The following is an 18,310-nucleotide window of genomic DNA, read 5'->3' on the forward strand; positions in this document are numbered from 1 at the left end:
TAATCAACAGAAGCAACTGTCTACTTATTGCACTTCCAGAAAAAATAATCCATAATTGTTGCTATAATAGCTTGTGTGGAGAAAAGGTGAGTATTTGTCAGTCTGTTTAAGTTTTGTACTCTGGAAAAGATTTACATGACTTCTGCTGATGTCAGTGTGCAAGTGTTGAAGTTTGAGACATGTGTCACAGGCCTGAGTTGCTTAAGGCCTGAGCCACAGCAGAGGGATTTGCGTTGCCTTATCCAAAACATTGAAAGAAAGTAATTAGAATCATTTTAATAACCCGATCAGCCTTTCCTCCTCTGAAGTGAACCTTTCCTCCTCTGGAGACAAGTCAGGATGTTTCTTTGCTATGTAACCAATGTAATGGAAATCATTGTATCCTGCTCAATACTCAGTGTGTATGAGAAGGAAATAGGGGCAAAAGTCTGGATCACAACAGCTTTCCGTGAAATCAGCTTTGATTTCTCAGTTTCTCCTAATGACTTGCAGTATCTTCAGCGTTCTCTCTCTTTTGCAGTGAAGACCACAACAAGGAGACCAAACATGACTACTAGGAAACACAGTCCAAACATCTCCAGGTTTTTTTTAAGGGAAGCATTTCCCTGTTCATATTCAAAGCATGTGTTATCCGTGAAAGGCTGGATCAGCTGGAGAGAGGAGGAGGAACTGGAGATGTTGAAATTCTACTCTTTTGAATCTATTTTAAAAATTTATTTTCTATTTGTTGCAACTTGCTGTAACGTCATGGTGAAGGGTGGGTAATTAATTTTAAAAGTGAAATGCATCTGCAGGGTGGGCCATAGAGGAATATTCCCCCCTCTGGTCTGTTTCCAGGCCTTGCCCACTTCATCCAGACAGAGCCCATGTGCCAGACATCTTATCAGTGGGCATGGGAGCACAAGAAGGTCTATTGACTGCCTTCCCCCAGGTGCAGTGACAAAGAAGGACCAAATGTGGTTTTTCATTTGGATTCTAAAACATTCAAGTTTTCAAAATAAGGGTCCATTTGGAACTTCTGCAAAAGTTGACTCCACCTCAGTGATTAAATACAATTCAAACCAGTTATATGCCTGTGCTGGGGTTTTTTTAAGACCTCAGTTGTGAACACATTTGTAACTATAACAAGTTAAAACTTCCTTCCACTGAGGATTTTCCAGAGAAGAGTTCAGCTGAGATGTGAAAAACATATTTTCTTTTGCAATATTGCAGAGAAACAATGAATCAGATTAAGTTCTTCACAGGCCTGCAATTATCAAATTAATCACCATTATTTGTACTTCTTCCCCCTATCCTTGGGGCGGTCTACTGGTCCCATGCAAAATAACAATCAAAGACTAAGGGATGTTATTAATATCTAAGAGTCACTCAGAGCTGGGCCTATAGACATAGCTCTGAATGGCCACCTATTCTTTATTCTGTATTTTTTGCCCTCGAATCAGCTGGGTGAGAGATCATTCAAATTCCGCTGAATAAGAATCACAGAGCAGATGGCTTGGTGTCTACCATTAAACTCTCTGCAAGATGTTATTATTTGGGGTGGTGGTGTTCCTACTGCTGTCCAGTGGCGTAGCGTGGGGGGTGCCAGGGGTGCCGGCCGCACCGGGCGCAACATTTTGGGGGGCGCGTTTGGCCGGCCCCCCTCGAGGAAGCGGGAACCTCTCCAAGGCACAGCGTGCCGTCGGTAGAGGAAAAAAGCCGCGCAGCAGCAGCAGCAGCAAAGTCGGGAGGAGGAGGAGGTGGAGCGAGCCTGCTAATTCCTTGCTGGGAATTAAGCGGCTCAAGACTCTCTCCACTGGCCGCCTGGGTAGTGAGCCGAGCCGAGCAGGGAGTCTGGCGAGGGGGCGGGAAGAGACTTTCCCCCCTTTTTTCCACCTCGCCTGGTCAAAAAGGAGAGCGGAGTCTCCTCAGGGCGCCCTCAGGCAGGGCAGGGAAAGGCAAGCAGAGCGAGGAGGAGAGAGGGGGGAGGGGGGCAGCCAGGAAACGCCGCGGTGTGGAGGAGGAATCAGTTAAGGAGAGAAAGCGAAAAGCCTTGGAGAAAGGGGAAAAAGGAAAGAAAAGAGGCAGCTCCAGGAGAGCGCGGGGGAAAGAGAAGCCTCGCTGCTGCTGCTTGGGAGAGTAAATTACTGTACTTGCCTTGCCCCGGGTTAGGGGGCGCAAATTACTTGCCTTGCCCCGGGTTAGGGGGCGCAAATTACTTGCCTTGCCCCGGGTGCTGATAACCCACGCTACGCCGCTGCTGCTGTCCCAGGGGATATGCATGCTTGCTCCTCTCCCTCAATGTTCAATCAAAGAACCTGTTCCTATCATTCACAAATATTATCAGTCAGGAGACCTCATCATCGCTGGCATTATTTCTCAGATCTACATATCTTCAAGCACCATATCCTTTGAACAACATCCGGCTCAGGAACTTTCTGATGACCACATGTATGTTGCTTTAAAGCCATATCTTATTGTTTCAATGGTACTTTCCCCAGACATGCTGTCCTTTTGTATGGGATTTGGGAGGAAACTGTTGGAAGTGCATATTGCTTTATTGGTTGTCTTTAGGGTCAGTCAGTTAGTTTGGGGGATTATTATTGAGGATATCTGAAATCTCTGTCCCTCTTTTTAATGCGAGGATGAGCAAACTACGGATTAATCATTTTCTCGTTACATAGTAGTCTGGACAGCATACTGCTTTCAATTGTGCTTCATAGAGATGATCACTATCTCTCCATTTTGATGCTAAATATGTGGGACATTTCTTGGAACTGATATACAGAGGGATACTATATGTAATGTCTTGAGTTTCAATGATATATATTTGCATTAGTTTAGTGTTTTATTCCCTGCTTTCTGAGAGAGGTATGGCAAAATGACTTTCAGGGTTTGTTCATCAACATTACAGGCAGTAAATCTAATGTGAGAATAGTTGATTTCCAAGAGTTTAGGAAGAGTGGTGCTTTGAGGCGTCTTTTCCAATGAAAATATTTGTCCAGGATTAACTGTTTCAGAGGCTTGAAGTTGAGTTTCAGGAGGGCCAAGGGAATAGAATCAGGGAGTGTAGCTTGCACATGTTGACTGAAGTGGCATGCCTGGATACGCCTTAAGAAGTAGGCACTAATGCAGCCATGGAAAGACAGGTCAGAGTATCAGATAATGTCCTCTTCATTCCCATTGGCCTGTATAGTTGTGCTGCAAATTTCTATTGCTGCTGCTGCTTCTGTTTGCAACAGAATGAATGTATGTTTGTAAATGAGATGATGTTTGAAGTTTGAGGTCCTTGTTTTACAACCAGCTCCTGTTTACACTACTTTTGACCTTAAAAACTATTTATGTGCAATATATGTGCAAAGAATTTATACACTGAACTGAAATGTTGTGAATGTGATGAACTGAAGCCAATGGTGTAAAATGTAACACATGACTCTCACCATATGACACTTGATAAAGGGTCCTGACTCAGAACTACCAGCACATCCTGGCCTTGGCATTTGCTGTGAAGGAGATCAATGCCAACCCCCAAATCTTGCGCAATGTCACCCTTGGATTCCACATCTATAACAGTCATTTCAGTGCCAGCTGGACCTACCAAGCCTCCATAGAACTTCTCTCTAGACGGGCCAAGTTCATCCCTAACTACAAGTGTGATGTTGAGAATACTCCAGTAGCAGTCATCGGGGGACCAAACTCTAATGTCTGTTTTCACATGGCAACTATCCTGTGCATGTACAAGATGCCACAAGTAAGACATGTGTGTGGAGAACCTCTAAGCTGAACATGTCATTTGAATGCCATTCACCTCCATCTTGATGCGTCTTGCAGACTGGAAAAGTTGAGACTGAAATAGAGAGACACATTCAGAATATTATTGAAATAAAAAAACACACCTTGTGGTCTATTCTCTATCTCTATCATCTATCTATCTATCATCTATCTATCTATCTATCTATCTATCTATCTATCTATCTATATCTATCTATCTATCTATCATCTATCTATCTATCTATCTAATCTATCTATCTATCTATCTATCTATCTATCTATCTATCATCTATCTATCTATCATCTATCTCTATCTATCTATCATCTATCTATCTAGCTATCATCTATCTATCTATCATCTATCATCATCTATCGTCATCTATCATCTTATTCATTTTTGTACCAATAGAAAAAAAATGGACAAGGCCTCATGGCTCAGTGACCTAAGGCAGTTTTCTACTCCCTTTTTCATCTTTGATGGACCATTAGCTAAATTTTCCCAGGCTACTTCAATATAGCAGGATTTCAGTACCAAAGATGTTTTACCCATTAGATATTTTGAATGTGAAAGTTTTCCCTACCTTAATTGGCCATGTAGTTACCAGAGTGATGTTAGGTGAGGAATGGGGTGAGCAGGACCACAGGTCAAATATATTTTCTAAGATTATATACCTGATTCATTACATCTATAACAATCTTTCTTTATAGATATTTAGTACTAGATTTGTTTTGATATTCAAGGATAACATAATTTGGGGGGGGGGATGACACAATTTGTCATGTCTCTATACTCACAAAGCGAGAAATGTTTCTCTTCTCTTACCTTCTCAAAACTAGCTCATATATGGCTCTTCTCCAGTCATGAATAATGAAACTCAGGCTGTCTTCTTCCACCGGATGTTCCCAAATGGTGCCTTTCAGTACAAGGGAATTCTCCACTTACTTCTGCATTTCTCATGGAAGTGGATTGGAGTTGTTTCCCAGGATGACGACAACACAGAGAGCTTTATAGAGAACATACTTCCTCTGCTTTCCCAGGGTGGCATCTGCTTCGACTTCATAGAAAAATTCCCCAAACTAACTTCTTCCAGTGGCTTTGGAGACATGGTAGGAGAAGGGGTTAAGACAGTCAGTGTTGCTATATCAAGTACTGCCCATGTTGTGCTTGTGCATGGAGAAATTCAGACCATGATGGTTTTTAGAGGAATGCCTCAGATTGCAGAAATGGAGAATATGCCATGGAGGACAATGGCTAAAATTTGGGTTATGACAGCCCAGATGGATTTCACATCATTCCCCTTCCAAAGAGATTGGGACATACATTTTCTCCATGGTGCTTTGTCCCTTTCAGTTCATTCAAAGGAGGTGCTGCTTTTCCACACATTTCTTCAGAACAGAAACCCTGCTTCAGAAGAAGAAGATGGCTTCATCAGGGAGTTCTGGGAAGAATCATTTGAGTGTTCATTTCCCAGTTCTGCGGCACACAAGATGGACAGGAAAAGGTGTTCTGGGAATGAGAGGCTGGAGATGCTTCCTGTTTCTGTGTTTGAAATGGGCATGACTGCTCATAGTTACAGCGTCTACAATGCAGTCTATGCAATAGCACATAGTTTGCATGCCAGCTATTTATCACAAATCAAATATACAGGAATATCACGTGGTGGAAGATGGAAGCTTCTGGAGCTACAACAGTGGCAGGTAATGGCCTGATCAGATGGAAGACACCACCACATATTTTGTGCAACAGCAACCCTTAGCTGATTCAGAAACTTGCATCATTATTAAGGATAGAATATTGGCATCTAAATGGTGGTTGAAGAAAGGACTTTCTTCTTAAAAACAAAAACAAAACCCTGCCTATTGCAAGTTATAAAAAGCTAAACAGTGGTTTGACTATAACTAGTGATGGTAAAACTTTGTAATGGAACTATTTTAAAACACATATTGAATTTATGTGTGTTTTGTGGGAGGTAGTTACCAGAACAAGAGAGGAGCGTTCTTTCAGTTTCCCACCCCGTTGCTTTAAAATGTAATTCAACCATCGCTATAAGAGTTGTCCGTACTTCCATGAGCAGCCTGGTAGTCACAATTTCCCCAGAAATAACTTATTTAGAAGAATAATTTATTATCATATAGTATCATCCCAGAGGCATTGTTGGGTAAAAATGGAGCTCATCTGGAATTTTAGCTGATTTATTGTTACTGTTAATGCCATTGGCCTGTATAAAGACTTTTAAGGGAACACAATCTGAACGCTCCAAGTAAATTATTTTATCACCATATTTCATAGTTCCATCTTTTGCACCTTTACACACTTACAATTTCTCTTCCTCATAATTTAGCTCCACCGCATTCTCAGAAATATTTCATTTAACAACAGTGTGGGGGAAATGGTGTCCTTTGATCAAAATGGGGAATTGGCTGCTGGCTTTGACATTATAAACTGGGTCACACTCCCAAACCAGACCTTCTTCAGGGTTAAAGTTGGAAAGATAGACCCTCCGACTCTCCAAGATAAGAAAGATGCAGTGACCTCCCTGGACAACGTCTTCACCATTCATGAGGATCTCATCATCTGGCCCAAACAATTTAACCAGGTCCAAGTCCTTGCATATTTCAGGGTGCATTTATAAATTTCCTCAATATTCAAGAAGTGAGTTATCTAGATACTCAAATGGTTGTAGTTCACTGTCCCCAGTGAAATCATGCTTTTGAACCAAAACATTCACCTTGCATAATGCTGGAACTTCATTGCTATGCAATGTCCTTTGGCCTTTTCATTGTTCTAGTCAAAGTTTGCTGGTAGTAGAGAAAATCTGATGACGATTCAACCACCCATCTAAAGCCATCCTGGACTCTCACTGGTGTGGCTGAAGAGCACTTTTGCAATCCTCTATCCTTTCAATGTTCCCCTCTTTCACGGTAGAGATTTAGATGAGTTCCTATGCTGGTATAAATCTCAATCTAATATTTCAGAGGGTGAAGGTGGCTTTTAATTCATTGGGTCAAATCCATTCCATGACCTTTCCTGTCACATCTCTCAATGGGCCAGACATGCCCTCTGGAACTGATGTTATTACACAACCCCACTGTGAAGCCGTTTCTTAAATGGATAGAGAAGACTGAGATAAAATTTTCAATATATAAGATCTCAAGTAAGCACATTTTTATTTCTTTTATGCACAGTCACAGCCCCTTTCCATGTGTAATGACCACTGCCATCCAGGTTATAGCAGGACCAAGAAAGAAGGAAAGCCATTTTGCTGCTATGATTGCTTTCCGTGTCCAGAAGGGAAAATCTCAAACTGGAAAGGTCAGAAATTTCATATAGATAGTTGATCCAATCCATAGCTCATCAAATTGAACAGCTGTGACCTTGCTTATCCACATCAGTTTATAAAAGTCAACATTATTTAACATCCACCTTTTTCTCTGTACAAGACAACATAGCACATCATCACCCCCTTGGATGATGGTTCAAGGAGATTTGCAACTCCAGGCTTCAAAATCTGCATTTTTTTTTCTGCTTCAAGAAGTGCTTAGCTTCTTCGAGGACAAGCCTGCTTATCCAATTTTAGGTATGCGGTGGATTTGCGGGACAGCCAGGGCCCCCCTCGCCAATGATACTGGGCTCTGGGTTGGGGTCCGATCCTTGCCGGAGTGTGAGCTTCGGCTCACACTCCTACCTTGAAATCCTGCTCCACGTCAGCCTGCCAAATTGGCCAGTGGTTGGCCAGTGCAGAGGGAACAACCAGGTCTGCACTCAGGGGATTTAAACAAGCCTGTGCCAGCCCCCAACATGAAGCTCTTCTTCATTGCATCAACCTACCGACTCACTCCAGGAATTTTAAATTTACACATTGAATTCACATTGCTTTGACTGTGGTGGTTGTTCTATTCTTCAATCAGGCTTTGGGCTGATTGACATCAATGCCCTTTTAAATGATCAGTGGGAGGGGGGTTTTTTGTTTGTATTACTATTATTATTATTGTTGTTGTTACAGTGGTGCCTCGCAAGACGAAATTAATTCGTTCCGCAAGTTTTGTCGTCTTGCGAGTTTTTCGTCTTGCGAAGCACGGTTTCCCATAGGAATGCATTGAAAATCAATCAATGCGTTCCTAAGGAGACCGTCGGGGACAGAGGGGAAGCGCCGCGCGCCTTCCCCTCTGTCCCCAGACCTGTTTTAAAGCAAGGGGCAGTGGGGAGAAGATTGCTTCTCCCCGTTGCCTGCCCCGCAATCTCCGGGGACAGAGGGGAAGGCGCACCTTCCCCTCTGTCCCCTCTTTTGAAGCAAGGGGCGGAGGGGAGAAGATCGCTTCTCCGCGTTGCCGCCCCTTGCTTCAAAAGAGGTCCGGGGACAGCGGGGAAGACGCCAGCATTTTAAAAAACCTCGGGACAGCGGGGGACTTCTCCGCTGTCCGGGGCGATTTTAAAATGCTGGTGGGCGGCAGCGCTGCCACCCGCCAGCATTTTAAAATCGCCCCGACAGCGGAGAAGTCCTCCGCTGTCCCGGGGTTTTTAAAAAACCTCTCCGCCCCCCCGCCAGGCCTTCCGAAGCCTGGCGGCGGGAGGAGGTCTCTCCGCCCCCCCCGCCAGGCTTCGGAGGAGGTCCGAGGACAGTGGGGAAGAGGCGCTGCGCTTCCCCGCTGTCCCGGAGATTTCCCTATGGGCTTTTGTCTTGCGAAGGAAGCCCATAGGGAAATTCGTTTTGCGAAGCGTCTCCAAAACGGAAAACCCTTTCGTCTAGCGGGTTTTCCGTCTTGCGAGGCGTTCGTCTTGCGGGGCACCACTGTATTATTATTATTAATGTCAATGCCAGATGTCACTAACCTGGTGCCTTCCAGATCATTTCAATTGCAACTCTCAGTAGTTCCATGGGTCTTCAATGGCTTCCTGCAGCCAGTCAGAAGCCACACTTTGGTTTTCAAATGTTTCAGAAGTCAAACGGACTTCTGGAATGGATTCTGTTTGACTTCTGAGGTACAAGTGTATTCTCCCTCTGAAAACTTTTAATAAACATATGAATATTTTTAAAACTGCATATGCACATAAATGCGATATAGAAAGTATGAAGTCTGAGGTGTATGAATATCTAAAACACTTTCAAACCTTCTGAAAATGCATTTTTAAAAATATTTCATCATCCCTTTAAAACACATGGCCTGAACATACCCCTGTATCTGGGAACAGGGATATATACCTTTCCTACTGCAAGATTAACTTTGATATTTTTGTTCTACTAACACTGTTGCAAATGAAGAAATAAATGAATTGATGCACGGTGCAAGGGCTGAGATTCTCATTTATGCTTGCTATGTTCTTTGTATTCTGATTCCAGATATGGATGATTGCTTTCAATGTCCAGGAGATCAATATCCAAACATTGGTCAGGATACATGCCTTCCAAAAACCATCAGCTTCCTTTCTCACAAAGAGCTTCTGGGGATCAGCTTGGACGCTGTTGCTCTCTCCTTTTCTTGCATCACAGCTCTTGTGCTTGGAATCTTTATGAAGAACAAGGACACACCCATAGTCAGAGCCAACAACAGGGGCCTCACCTACACTCTCCTCATCGCCCTCCTGCTCTCCTTCCTTTCTGCTTTGCTGTTCATTGGACAACCGGAGGTTGTGACCTGCCTCCTTCGACAAATACTTTTTAGCATAATCTTCTCCGTGGCAGTTTCTTGCATATTGGCCAAAACCACCATTGTGGTGCTAGCTTTCATGGCCACAAAGCCAGGGTCCAGGATAAGAAAATGGGTGGGGAAACAATTAGCCATCTCCATAGTCCTGTCCTGCTCCCTGATTCAAACCACAATCTGTAGTGTCTGGCTGGCAACCACTCCCCCATTCCCAGACCTTGACAAACACTCAATGCCAAAAGAAATTGTGCTTGAATGCAATGAAGGGTCGACTGTCATGCTTTACTGTGTGTTGGGCTTCCTGTGTCTCCTGGCCATTGTCAGCTTCACGCTGGCCTTCTTAGCTAGAAAGTTGCCCGACAGTTTCAATGAAGCCAAGTTCATCACCTTCAGCATGTTGATCTTTTGCACGGTATGGCTGTCCTTTGTTCCCACGTATCTGAGTACCAAGGGGAAGTACATGGTGGCCGTGGAGATCTTCTCCATCTTGGCCTCCAGTTGTGGGTTACTGGGCTGCATCTTTTCCCCAAAATGCTATGTCATTTTACTGAGACCTGATCTGAATAGCAAAGAGCAGCTAAACATAAGAAAGAATTAAAATAATTAACAAGTCTGTCTGTTCAATTCTATATGGTACGTTTAAATAAATATTTGAGATTATATCATGTGTTACTCAATAGTGTGACATTAGAATTGAGACACTCCCTTCTGGATCCTTTCTATCAGTGGAATGGGGATAATGTTGAACATTGGGGAACTTTAATGAATATAGACTCATATAATTGAAGAGTTGGACAGGGTCTAATGTAATAATCACAGCAAAAGGATCCCTGACAGATGTTCATCCAAACTTGGGTTAAGAATGAAGGGCATCACAGGAAACCTCAATTCTGACCTCTGATTGAGTTAAATATAACAACAACTTTTTTATTTCTACCCTGCCCACCTGGCTAGGTTTCCCCAGCTACTCTGGGTGGCTTTCAACAGAACCCTTAAAACAGAATAAAACTTCAAACATTAAAAAACTACCCTAAACAGGGCTGCCTTCAGATGTCTTCTGATACTCAGATAGTTGTTTATTCCCTTGACATCTGATGGGAGGGCATTCCACAGGGCAGGTGCTACTACTGAGGAGGCCCTCTGCCTGGTTCCCTGCAACCTCACTTCTCGCTGTGTGAGGGCTGAACGATAGGGGTGGAGACGCCCCTTCAGGTCTACTGGGCCGAGGCCATTTAGCGCTCTGAAGGTCAGCACCAACACTTTGAATTGTGCTCAGAAACGTACTGGGAGCCAATGGGCGGCCACTCCCAGTCTAGCTGCTGCATTCTGGATTAGTTGCAGTTTCCAGGTCACCTTCAAAGGTAGCCCCACATAGAGTGCATTGCAGTTGTCCAAGCAGGAGGTAACTAGAACATTCACCACAGGCGAGACAGTCTGTGGGCAGGTAAGGTCTCACCCTGCATACCAGATGGAGCTGGTAGACAGCTGCCCTGGACACAGAATTAACCTGCGGCTCCATGGACAGCTGTGAGTCCAAAATGACTCCCAGGCTGTGCACGTGGTCCTTCAGGGGCACAGTTACCCCATTCAGGACCAGGGAGTCCCCCACAGCCACCCACCCCCTGTCACTGCAAAACAGTACTTCTGTCTTGTCAGGATTCAACCTCAATCCTCTAAACCCCTGCAACCTTGAAGAACAATTTCAGTGGAAACAGTCTCAGGAGGCTTGATAAAAGTTCAAAGTTGGGCTCCTGTGTCATTCCTGTCTGAATCAGTTTGGTTCCCTAGCTGAGATGTGTGCATGTCATAGTGTGTATCTGGGGTCCCTAGCGCCTTTGGCAAGGAGTTGTGTTATTGCTCCCCACAAAATCAACTATGGGGGTCTTGCATGTGCACTGCTCAATGGTGCCTCCTAATAGTGCCAATTCATAACTGAGTCTCACGTCCCAAGGAGGGAATCATTTCCTCCCTATCCTTAGGTGGTGAGCCACAGCTTGAGGCTGTGTGACAAGCCCAGAGGGATAGAGGGATGTGTCCCTATTAGATTTAGTAAAGATTTCGTCCATACTTTGATGAGCAAATTGTTTTGAGTTTTATTCACCATTCCTCTGACTTTTTATATTTTAACAAATAAACATTTTACTCCACTTATATCTCCAAGTCTTCTTTTGGGTGTGGGGGCAATGTCAGTGATGTACTAAACATATTTTTGTGTGCAATGTTACTGAGGGAAATTATTTCTCCTACGATTATCACCAAGTTCATAGAAATAACTGATTCTTCTCCAAATCCCAGGAAAATTCAAGTAGCCACATGCCAACGATGAACAAAGACTCAATGAAGCTGTTAATATCCCCTGATATATTCAAGCTTGGGCTGACACCGGATATTCTCTCAGTCTGATCAATTACTCCTTACACTGCAAAGATCTGGCATTTCTTGCCATTCCAGTGAGACATGAAGAGTTACAACAGATCCATAGCATCAAATGTGTCCTGTTCACCCATCAGAGCTTTCATGTCTTTAGAATGCTTTTGCATCAACGTTATTGTCCATGACTTTTTGCCTCCACAGGGATAGATATGCCTTGTTCGAAATTTTGCACCTCTAGGTGATACTTTGACTACGATAAGGGAAACGTGATTTTCTGTTGCGATCTGATAGAAAACCTACAACTCAAAACTGGTAATTATCTCTCCTCTGATTATCAAGTTAATCATAGCCACTTTGGCTTCTTCTCTCCATCCCAGGGGAATCATACAGCAGCCACATACAAACTGGGAACCAAGGCTAGAAGATGCCATGAATAGTCCCTGTGCCATTCAAGGCTGCTAGACTCAAGGCACTCTCAGACTGATCACTGATTTCTTTGCACTGAACAGACCAAATTTGCATGGATGTTCCAGTGAGAATTTCCTAATCAGGAATGCTCTGTTGATAATGTGCAAAGAGGTTAATAGTTTCGTAAAACCGTACATTCAGGATGGTGCTATACCCAGTATTAATATCAGTGTTGCTGCCTCCTATGTGTGCAAGCCTCCAATTCATCAATGTGCTCTCAGGGACCCACTTCCAATTCTTCACCAATATTATCAGTCTGGAGACGTCATCATTGCTGGCATTATGTCGCAAATCTATATAGCTTCGGGTATATTGACCTTCAAGAACCCTCCCTCTCCCGAACTTTTCGATCATACTTTGTAAGTAATTGCATGTGGGGGTTGACTAGATGACTCTTGGGTCCCTTCCAGCTCTAAGTTTCTATGATTCTATGTGTTATGAGTATATTTACGCATTTTCTGCATGGTGATAATGAACTGTGGTGGTGATTTCCACTAATCTTCTCCTTTTTAGTACTTTGTAAGGGGTTGGAGAAGATATGATATCTCAAAATGCTTTCTTCAAGCTGTGTCAACCTTTGCTTTGGAATTTTTGCCTATAAATATGTTCCAGATTTAGAATTTAGCCATTTCAACTTTATCACATGGCAATATGCATAGCAGAAATTACATTTACTCTGTTAAGGCGTTCTGGTCATTTTAAATGGAAGTCTCTGGGTTTCTAGAGTTCAGCTTTGGTTTTTATCAGATACGTCAGGAATCATTAATCGCTCAGACTTGGAATTCATAATAATAGTAGCAGGGTTGGCAGAAACAATTGCTTGCATTCTGTGGACAAAGAAACACATTCCTGCTTAAAATTGGTGTGAAATCAGGTGTGGTCTGATTTATTACCATGGAAAACTGTCCTTGGGTTACAAGTGTGGCGCCTGAGGACCCCCTTGGGATTCTGAGGAGCTGCAGACTATGAAACAAGCTGGAAGAAGAATAGAACACAATTAGTGCAAGTCTTGCTCCGAAACCAATGAAACGCTTATTAGTGAACGTAATCATCCTACTATGTGGCTGTGTGGGCTGTGAAAAATGCTTATTTTGTGTCTCTGGAGGTTACTGACTCCCATTGTGGGTGAGGGGGCAACCTCTGGAAGATTTGGAGACCCACTGTGACCAACCGGCTACTAAAGGAGTGGATAAAGCCTAGACCGGAGGGGTTGAGGGCTTTGTAAAATATTAAAAGGTCCTTGAACCTAGCTTGGTAGTACATTGCCAACCAGTACAAATAATTTAATGGTGTCCCATTAAATGTTTAACCACTACATTTGACACCAGCTGGGGCTTCCAAACCAGACCAAAGAACTGCCACACAGAAAGAATTGCAACCAGCCAGTTTTGAGGTTACAGTGGCAAGGACTAGAGTTGTTAGGGTACCACTGTCCACAGCTGGAAATCAGAAAGCCAGGTGGTAGGCGCTGGAGACTGATCTTCATTGCTGTACCTGAGGGAAACTTCTTCCCATTGACCTTAAGATGAACATTGCTTGGGGATCATAGCTGAAAATGACTTCTTCTGAACATAAAGACTTGTCCTATACAACTGACCTAGGAGTCATAATTCAAGGCCTTTCGAAACTTGTGCATGATATCTGCCAAGCACAAGAGATGGGGCTTCCATGTACAAATATCTGTTTTTTCCTTTTCAGACATGGATGAATGTTTTGAATGCCCTGCAGACCAGCATCCAAACAAGGACCAGGATGGATGCCTTCCAAAACAAAAAACCTTCTTGTCTTATGGAGAAGCTCTGGGGATATGTTTGGCTACCTTGGCTCTCTCTTTTTCTTTCCTCACTGCTTTGGTGCTTGGAATCTTTGTGAAGAACAACGACACTCCCATCGTCAAAGCCAACAACCAGAAGCTCACCTACACTCTCCTCATCTCCCTCCTGCTCTCCTTCCTTTGTGTTTTGCTCTTCATTGGCCAGCCTGTAGAGCTCACATGCCTCCTTCGGCAAACTGCCTTTGGCACGATCTTCTCAGTGGCAGTTTCTTGCATATTGGCCAAAACCACCATTGTGGTTCTGGCTTTCATGGCCACCAAGCCAGGCTCCAAAATGAGAAGATGGGTGGGGAAACCATTGTCCAATTCTCTTGCTCTTTCCTGCTCTCTAATTCAAGCCACCATATGCACAGTGTGGCTGGCAACCTCTCCCCCATTCCCAGATTTGGACACACACACAATGCTCAAAGAAATTGTACTGTTCTGCAATGAGGGGTCAGACCTTATGTTTTATGGTATCCTAGGCTACATGGGCCTCCTGGCCATTGTCAGCTTTGTTGTGGCTTTTCTAGCTAGGAGGTTGCCTGACAGCTTCAATGAAGCCAAGTTTATCACCTTTAGCATGTTGGTCTTTTGTAGTGTTTGGTTGTCCTTTGTACCAACATACATGAGCACAAAAGGGAAATTCATGGTGGTTGTGGAGGTCTTCTCCATCTTGGCCTCCAGCTTTGGATTACTGGGGTGCATCTTTTTCCCCAAATGCTATATTATTTTACTGAGGCCTCAGCTGAACACCAGGGGGCAGCTGATTAGAAGAAACAAATAATCAGAATATCAAGCCCAACACAATCTCATTGCATTCCAATGTTTATAATTATCATTTTCAGATCAGAAAATGCTATTTGAGCTGCTGTTAGTGAATGGGTGAAGTTTCCATTAAGTCAGCTATGATTAGGGTAGGGAAATATTGTATCAATGAATTCCTAGAAAGATTGTAGCCTGCTGTATTATTTAATTCTAGCAAGTTTAGATGCCCGTATATCTTAATATTTGGACATAACCAAAATATAAGGTATGTAATAATTTTGCACCACCAGTTTCACATTTCAGAGGATTTCATTTAATTTTGGTGCCATGCAATATCATCCACATATCAAGTTATGAAGGCTTTTTGCAAATTTAGGAACTTTAAACTGCTTTTTAGTTTCCCTGTTTTTTCTCTCTCTTAAGAGACTTATTTCCCTTTTCGTGTGATATTGATGTCATTTTATTTTCAGGTGTTATGTACATAAACTAAGTTTCATTCTCAGTGTTACACAGACCATTTTCTGAATCTATACAAATCATCAATTAGTTTAGTTTATATATATGTACACTAGGCAGATCTTCTTAATGTTGAGAATTAGAAAATTAGGGGGGAAAGAAAAACTCTTCCATTTGATCATGTGATATGAATCAAACAGCCCCTTTATGCACTTGGTTGAAGTTCTGTTGAGGCATACAAGTTTGCATCTCCCTTTATTGCAACAAGTCACTGATGGATTAACCTTTATTTTTTAACCCTGATGGAGCACCTGAACCATAGGCAAACCTCTGTTGGCTGTGACTACCACACAACCATTCAATTGCATCAAGGCACACACCCCTCTCCTCTGCTGCATTCCACCCCAAACTCTGAGCAGTGCGAGATTCCAGGGGTTCCAGATTCCTTCCTTGGAATGAGGGACAGTGGATACTGTGGTGTTTTCACCCCCCCCAAAAGCAGGCTATCCATCATCTGCATAGAAACTTTTAATGAAGGGAGTTCTACTAATATGCAAGACCACCTGTCCCCTTATGAAACAGCTCACACTATTAGAAAGAATTGCTCTCTAAGGTCTCAGAACTTCACAATTCAGCAGATCTTTTTTTAAAAAAATAATATTTTATTAGAGTTTCAAATAATACAAAAAAACAAAAAGAAAAAGAACAAAAAAGAAAAAAGAAAAAAGAATAAAAAAGAGTTCATCCTTTACAATCCCATTTTCAGTCACTTTTTTCCCGCGACTTCCCCTCACCTCCCCTTCTTGTATTCCATGTCCAAATATTTATCCAACAAGTTCTTATCCCTAAATTCTTAACCTTAATTTGTTATTATATTTATTATATTATATTATATTTTTAACCTTAATTTGTTATCATAGTTAATTCAATTTATATATCAACTTTTAACTTATATACCTCAATCCTTTACACTTGAGAACTTTTTCTAAGGTCGACCCAGTTTCCCTTCCACGAATTCCCCATTCTTATACTAATAACAACACAAAATTAAAAAAACAGAGTAAAAAGAATCAAACACCCTTTGGATTTCCAAACCCCACCCTCCCTTCCCCGGTTTCGATCCCAGAACCATTGTCCATTAGTCCATCTACTATCAGCCTGGCAACCTCACGTCCGAGGCCCTTAAGTCTCTCTCAGTCCCTCTCTGCCGGTTTCTTTGAAAGTCCCTTATAATTAACGCCAAGTCTCGGAGGGGCACTCTCTCTATAATGTCCATGTTCCTTCCAGCCAGACCTCCATGTTCAAAAGTGGGGCTCAAATCTTGTTTCTTGATCCTTTTAAGTCCAAATATCCCAAGAGCTCCAGCTTCCACCTTGATCAAACTTAAAGTCCATAGATCTTCAGATCCCCACAAAAGGAGATCTTTCCATTCCTCATTTCTAAGTTCAAACCAAGTTTTCCTCTTCCAGTCCTTATTTTCTTTTGTATCCATCTTGACAGGCCTCCAGCTCTCATTTGCCTTCTGCAGCATTGCAGCCCCTCCTTTCTGCTCCTCCTGATCAGCATATATCTCTTCCTCTTTTTCTTGTTCAGCTGCCTGGGTTTTGTACATCAAGTCCTCTTCCAATTCAGTAGATACATTTGTTGTTGACTTCAAATTTATGACTTCAAATTTTGTAGACAAAACATGACCTTGCTCATACATCCTTCGCAACTTTCCCATGAGAAAAGCAACCTCATCCAGGTCAGCCAGTATTTTCTGGCCTATTTCCATTCTTGTAATGTCCCTGAACCCCCTCTAGAGGGATTCTGGTTATTTAGTATTCCTTTCACTTCCAATCCAAAAGTCAAGTTAATTTGTTTCAGTCCTTCTTTATTTTCAGCAACTTGTAGCTATATTGTATCTAATATAACCGGCAAAAACATCAAAAGTAAAGTTTTCTATTTTTTTCTGACTTTGACAGCTAATTTGACAGCTGTCAAAATCTTCTGTGTCTCCTCAGCAGGCTCCTCTCGCGGATCGCTCCCGGTCCCGAGAGGGGTGGCACTTTAATCAGAAAGTTAACTCTTATCCTCCAGCACAGTTACTTATACTTTCAATCCGTGGAATTAATAACTTTTATCCAAAAAGAAAAAGACTATTCTCCCGACCTTAGTTGTCAAATCCTTGCTTTAAAATGTTTACAATGGGGGGGGGGGGAGACGGACTTCCTCTTTGCACCTCCCCCCACTCATACCGAATCCAGAAAAGAAAAGTTTTGAGTCCAATTTCCAAATTACTCACGGGTTGTTGTTCTTAGTTTTAAGTCCAGATTTTCAGAAGAAGAAGTCAGCGCTCTCCATCGAATGGCATGCAGCTTCACTCGGCAGGGGAAGCAGTAGACTCACAGCACCGCGCCGCTCCCCGTCCTCCGCTCCGTAGCCTTTAAAAAGGCTCCTTCGCGGGTCGGGAGGGCGCAAACGGTGCCCGCCGAGTCACCAGGTCCACGGGCATCCGCGCCCGTGGTTTTTGAGGGTCCCCGCATCGCCGGCGCGGCAGAACCCAACCCCTGTTGAGCAGATTCCCTCCGGAGCTCGGAGGGAATCCGCCATTCGGCGATGGCGCCAACCCGGAAGTCGAGGATCCCTCAGTTTTAAACCAAAAGAGATGTTCTAAATGGATTCCAAGGCATTTTTGAAAATTGTTTCAGGTAATATAAAGGTAAAGGTAAAGGTACCCCTGCCCGTACGGGCCAGCCTTGACAGACTCTGGGGTTGTGCGCCCATCTCACTCAAGAGGCCGGGGACCAGCGCTGTCCGGAGACACTTCCGGGTCACGTGGCCAGCGTGACAAGCTGCATCTGGAGAGCCAGCGCAGCACACGGAAACGCCATTTACCTTCCCGCTAGTAAGCAGTCCCTATTTATCTACTTGCACCCAGGGGTGCTTTCGAACTGCTAGGTTGGCAGGCGCTGGGACCGAGCAACGGGAGCGCCCCCCGCCGCGGGGATTCGAACCACCGACCTTTTGATCGGCAAGCCCTAGGCGCTGAGGCGACCT

The 18,310-nt window shown here is 43.4% G+C and overlaps 1 protein-coding gene across 1 annotated transcript; it reads left to right on the forward strand.

Moving 5' to 3' along the window:
- The first annotated feature begins 747 nt into the window (after positions 1 to 747).
- Positions 748 to 9,991, forward strand: LOC114586910 (vomeronasal type-2 receptor 26-like). The gene is made up of 7 exons (XM_077920622.1): positions 748 to 757; positions 2,295 to 2,430; positions 3,553 to 3,730; positions 4,588 to 5,448; positions 6,093 to 6,347; positions 6,937 to 7,063; positions 9,090 to 9,991. The coding sequence occupies exons 1-7, from the start codon at positions 748 to 750 to the stop codon at positions 9,989 to 9,991; spliced, it is 2,469 nt and encodes an 822-aa protein (XP_077776748.1).
- The last annotated feature ends 8,319 nt before the right edge of the window (positions 9,992 to 18,310 follow it).

Source organism: Podarcis muralis, chromosome 16, assembly GCF_964188315.1.
Source record: "Podarcis muralis chromosome 16, rPodMur119.hap1.1, whole genome shotgun sequence".
Taxonomy (NCBI): domain Eukaryota; kingdom Metazoa; phylum Chordata; class Lepidosauria; order Squamata; family Lacertidae; genus Podarcis; species Podarcis muralis.

Excerpts from the sequence above, each read along its gene's own strand:
- LOC114586910 (XM_077920622.1), top strand. Across the intron at positions 3,731-4,587 it reads GCATGTACAAGATGCCACAA|CTCATATATGGCTCTTCTCC; the intron begins GTAAGACATGTG and ends TCTCAAAACTAG. Across the intron at positions 7,064-9,089 it reads GAAAATCTCAAACTGGAAAG|ATATGGATGATTGCTTTCAA; the intron begins GTCAGAAATTTC and ends TTCTGATTCCAG.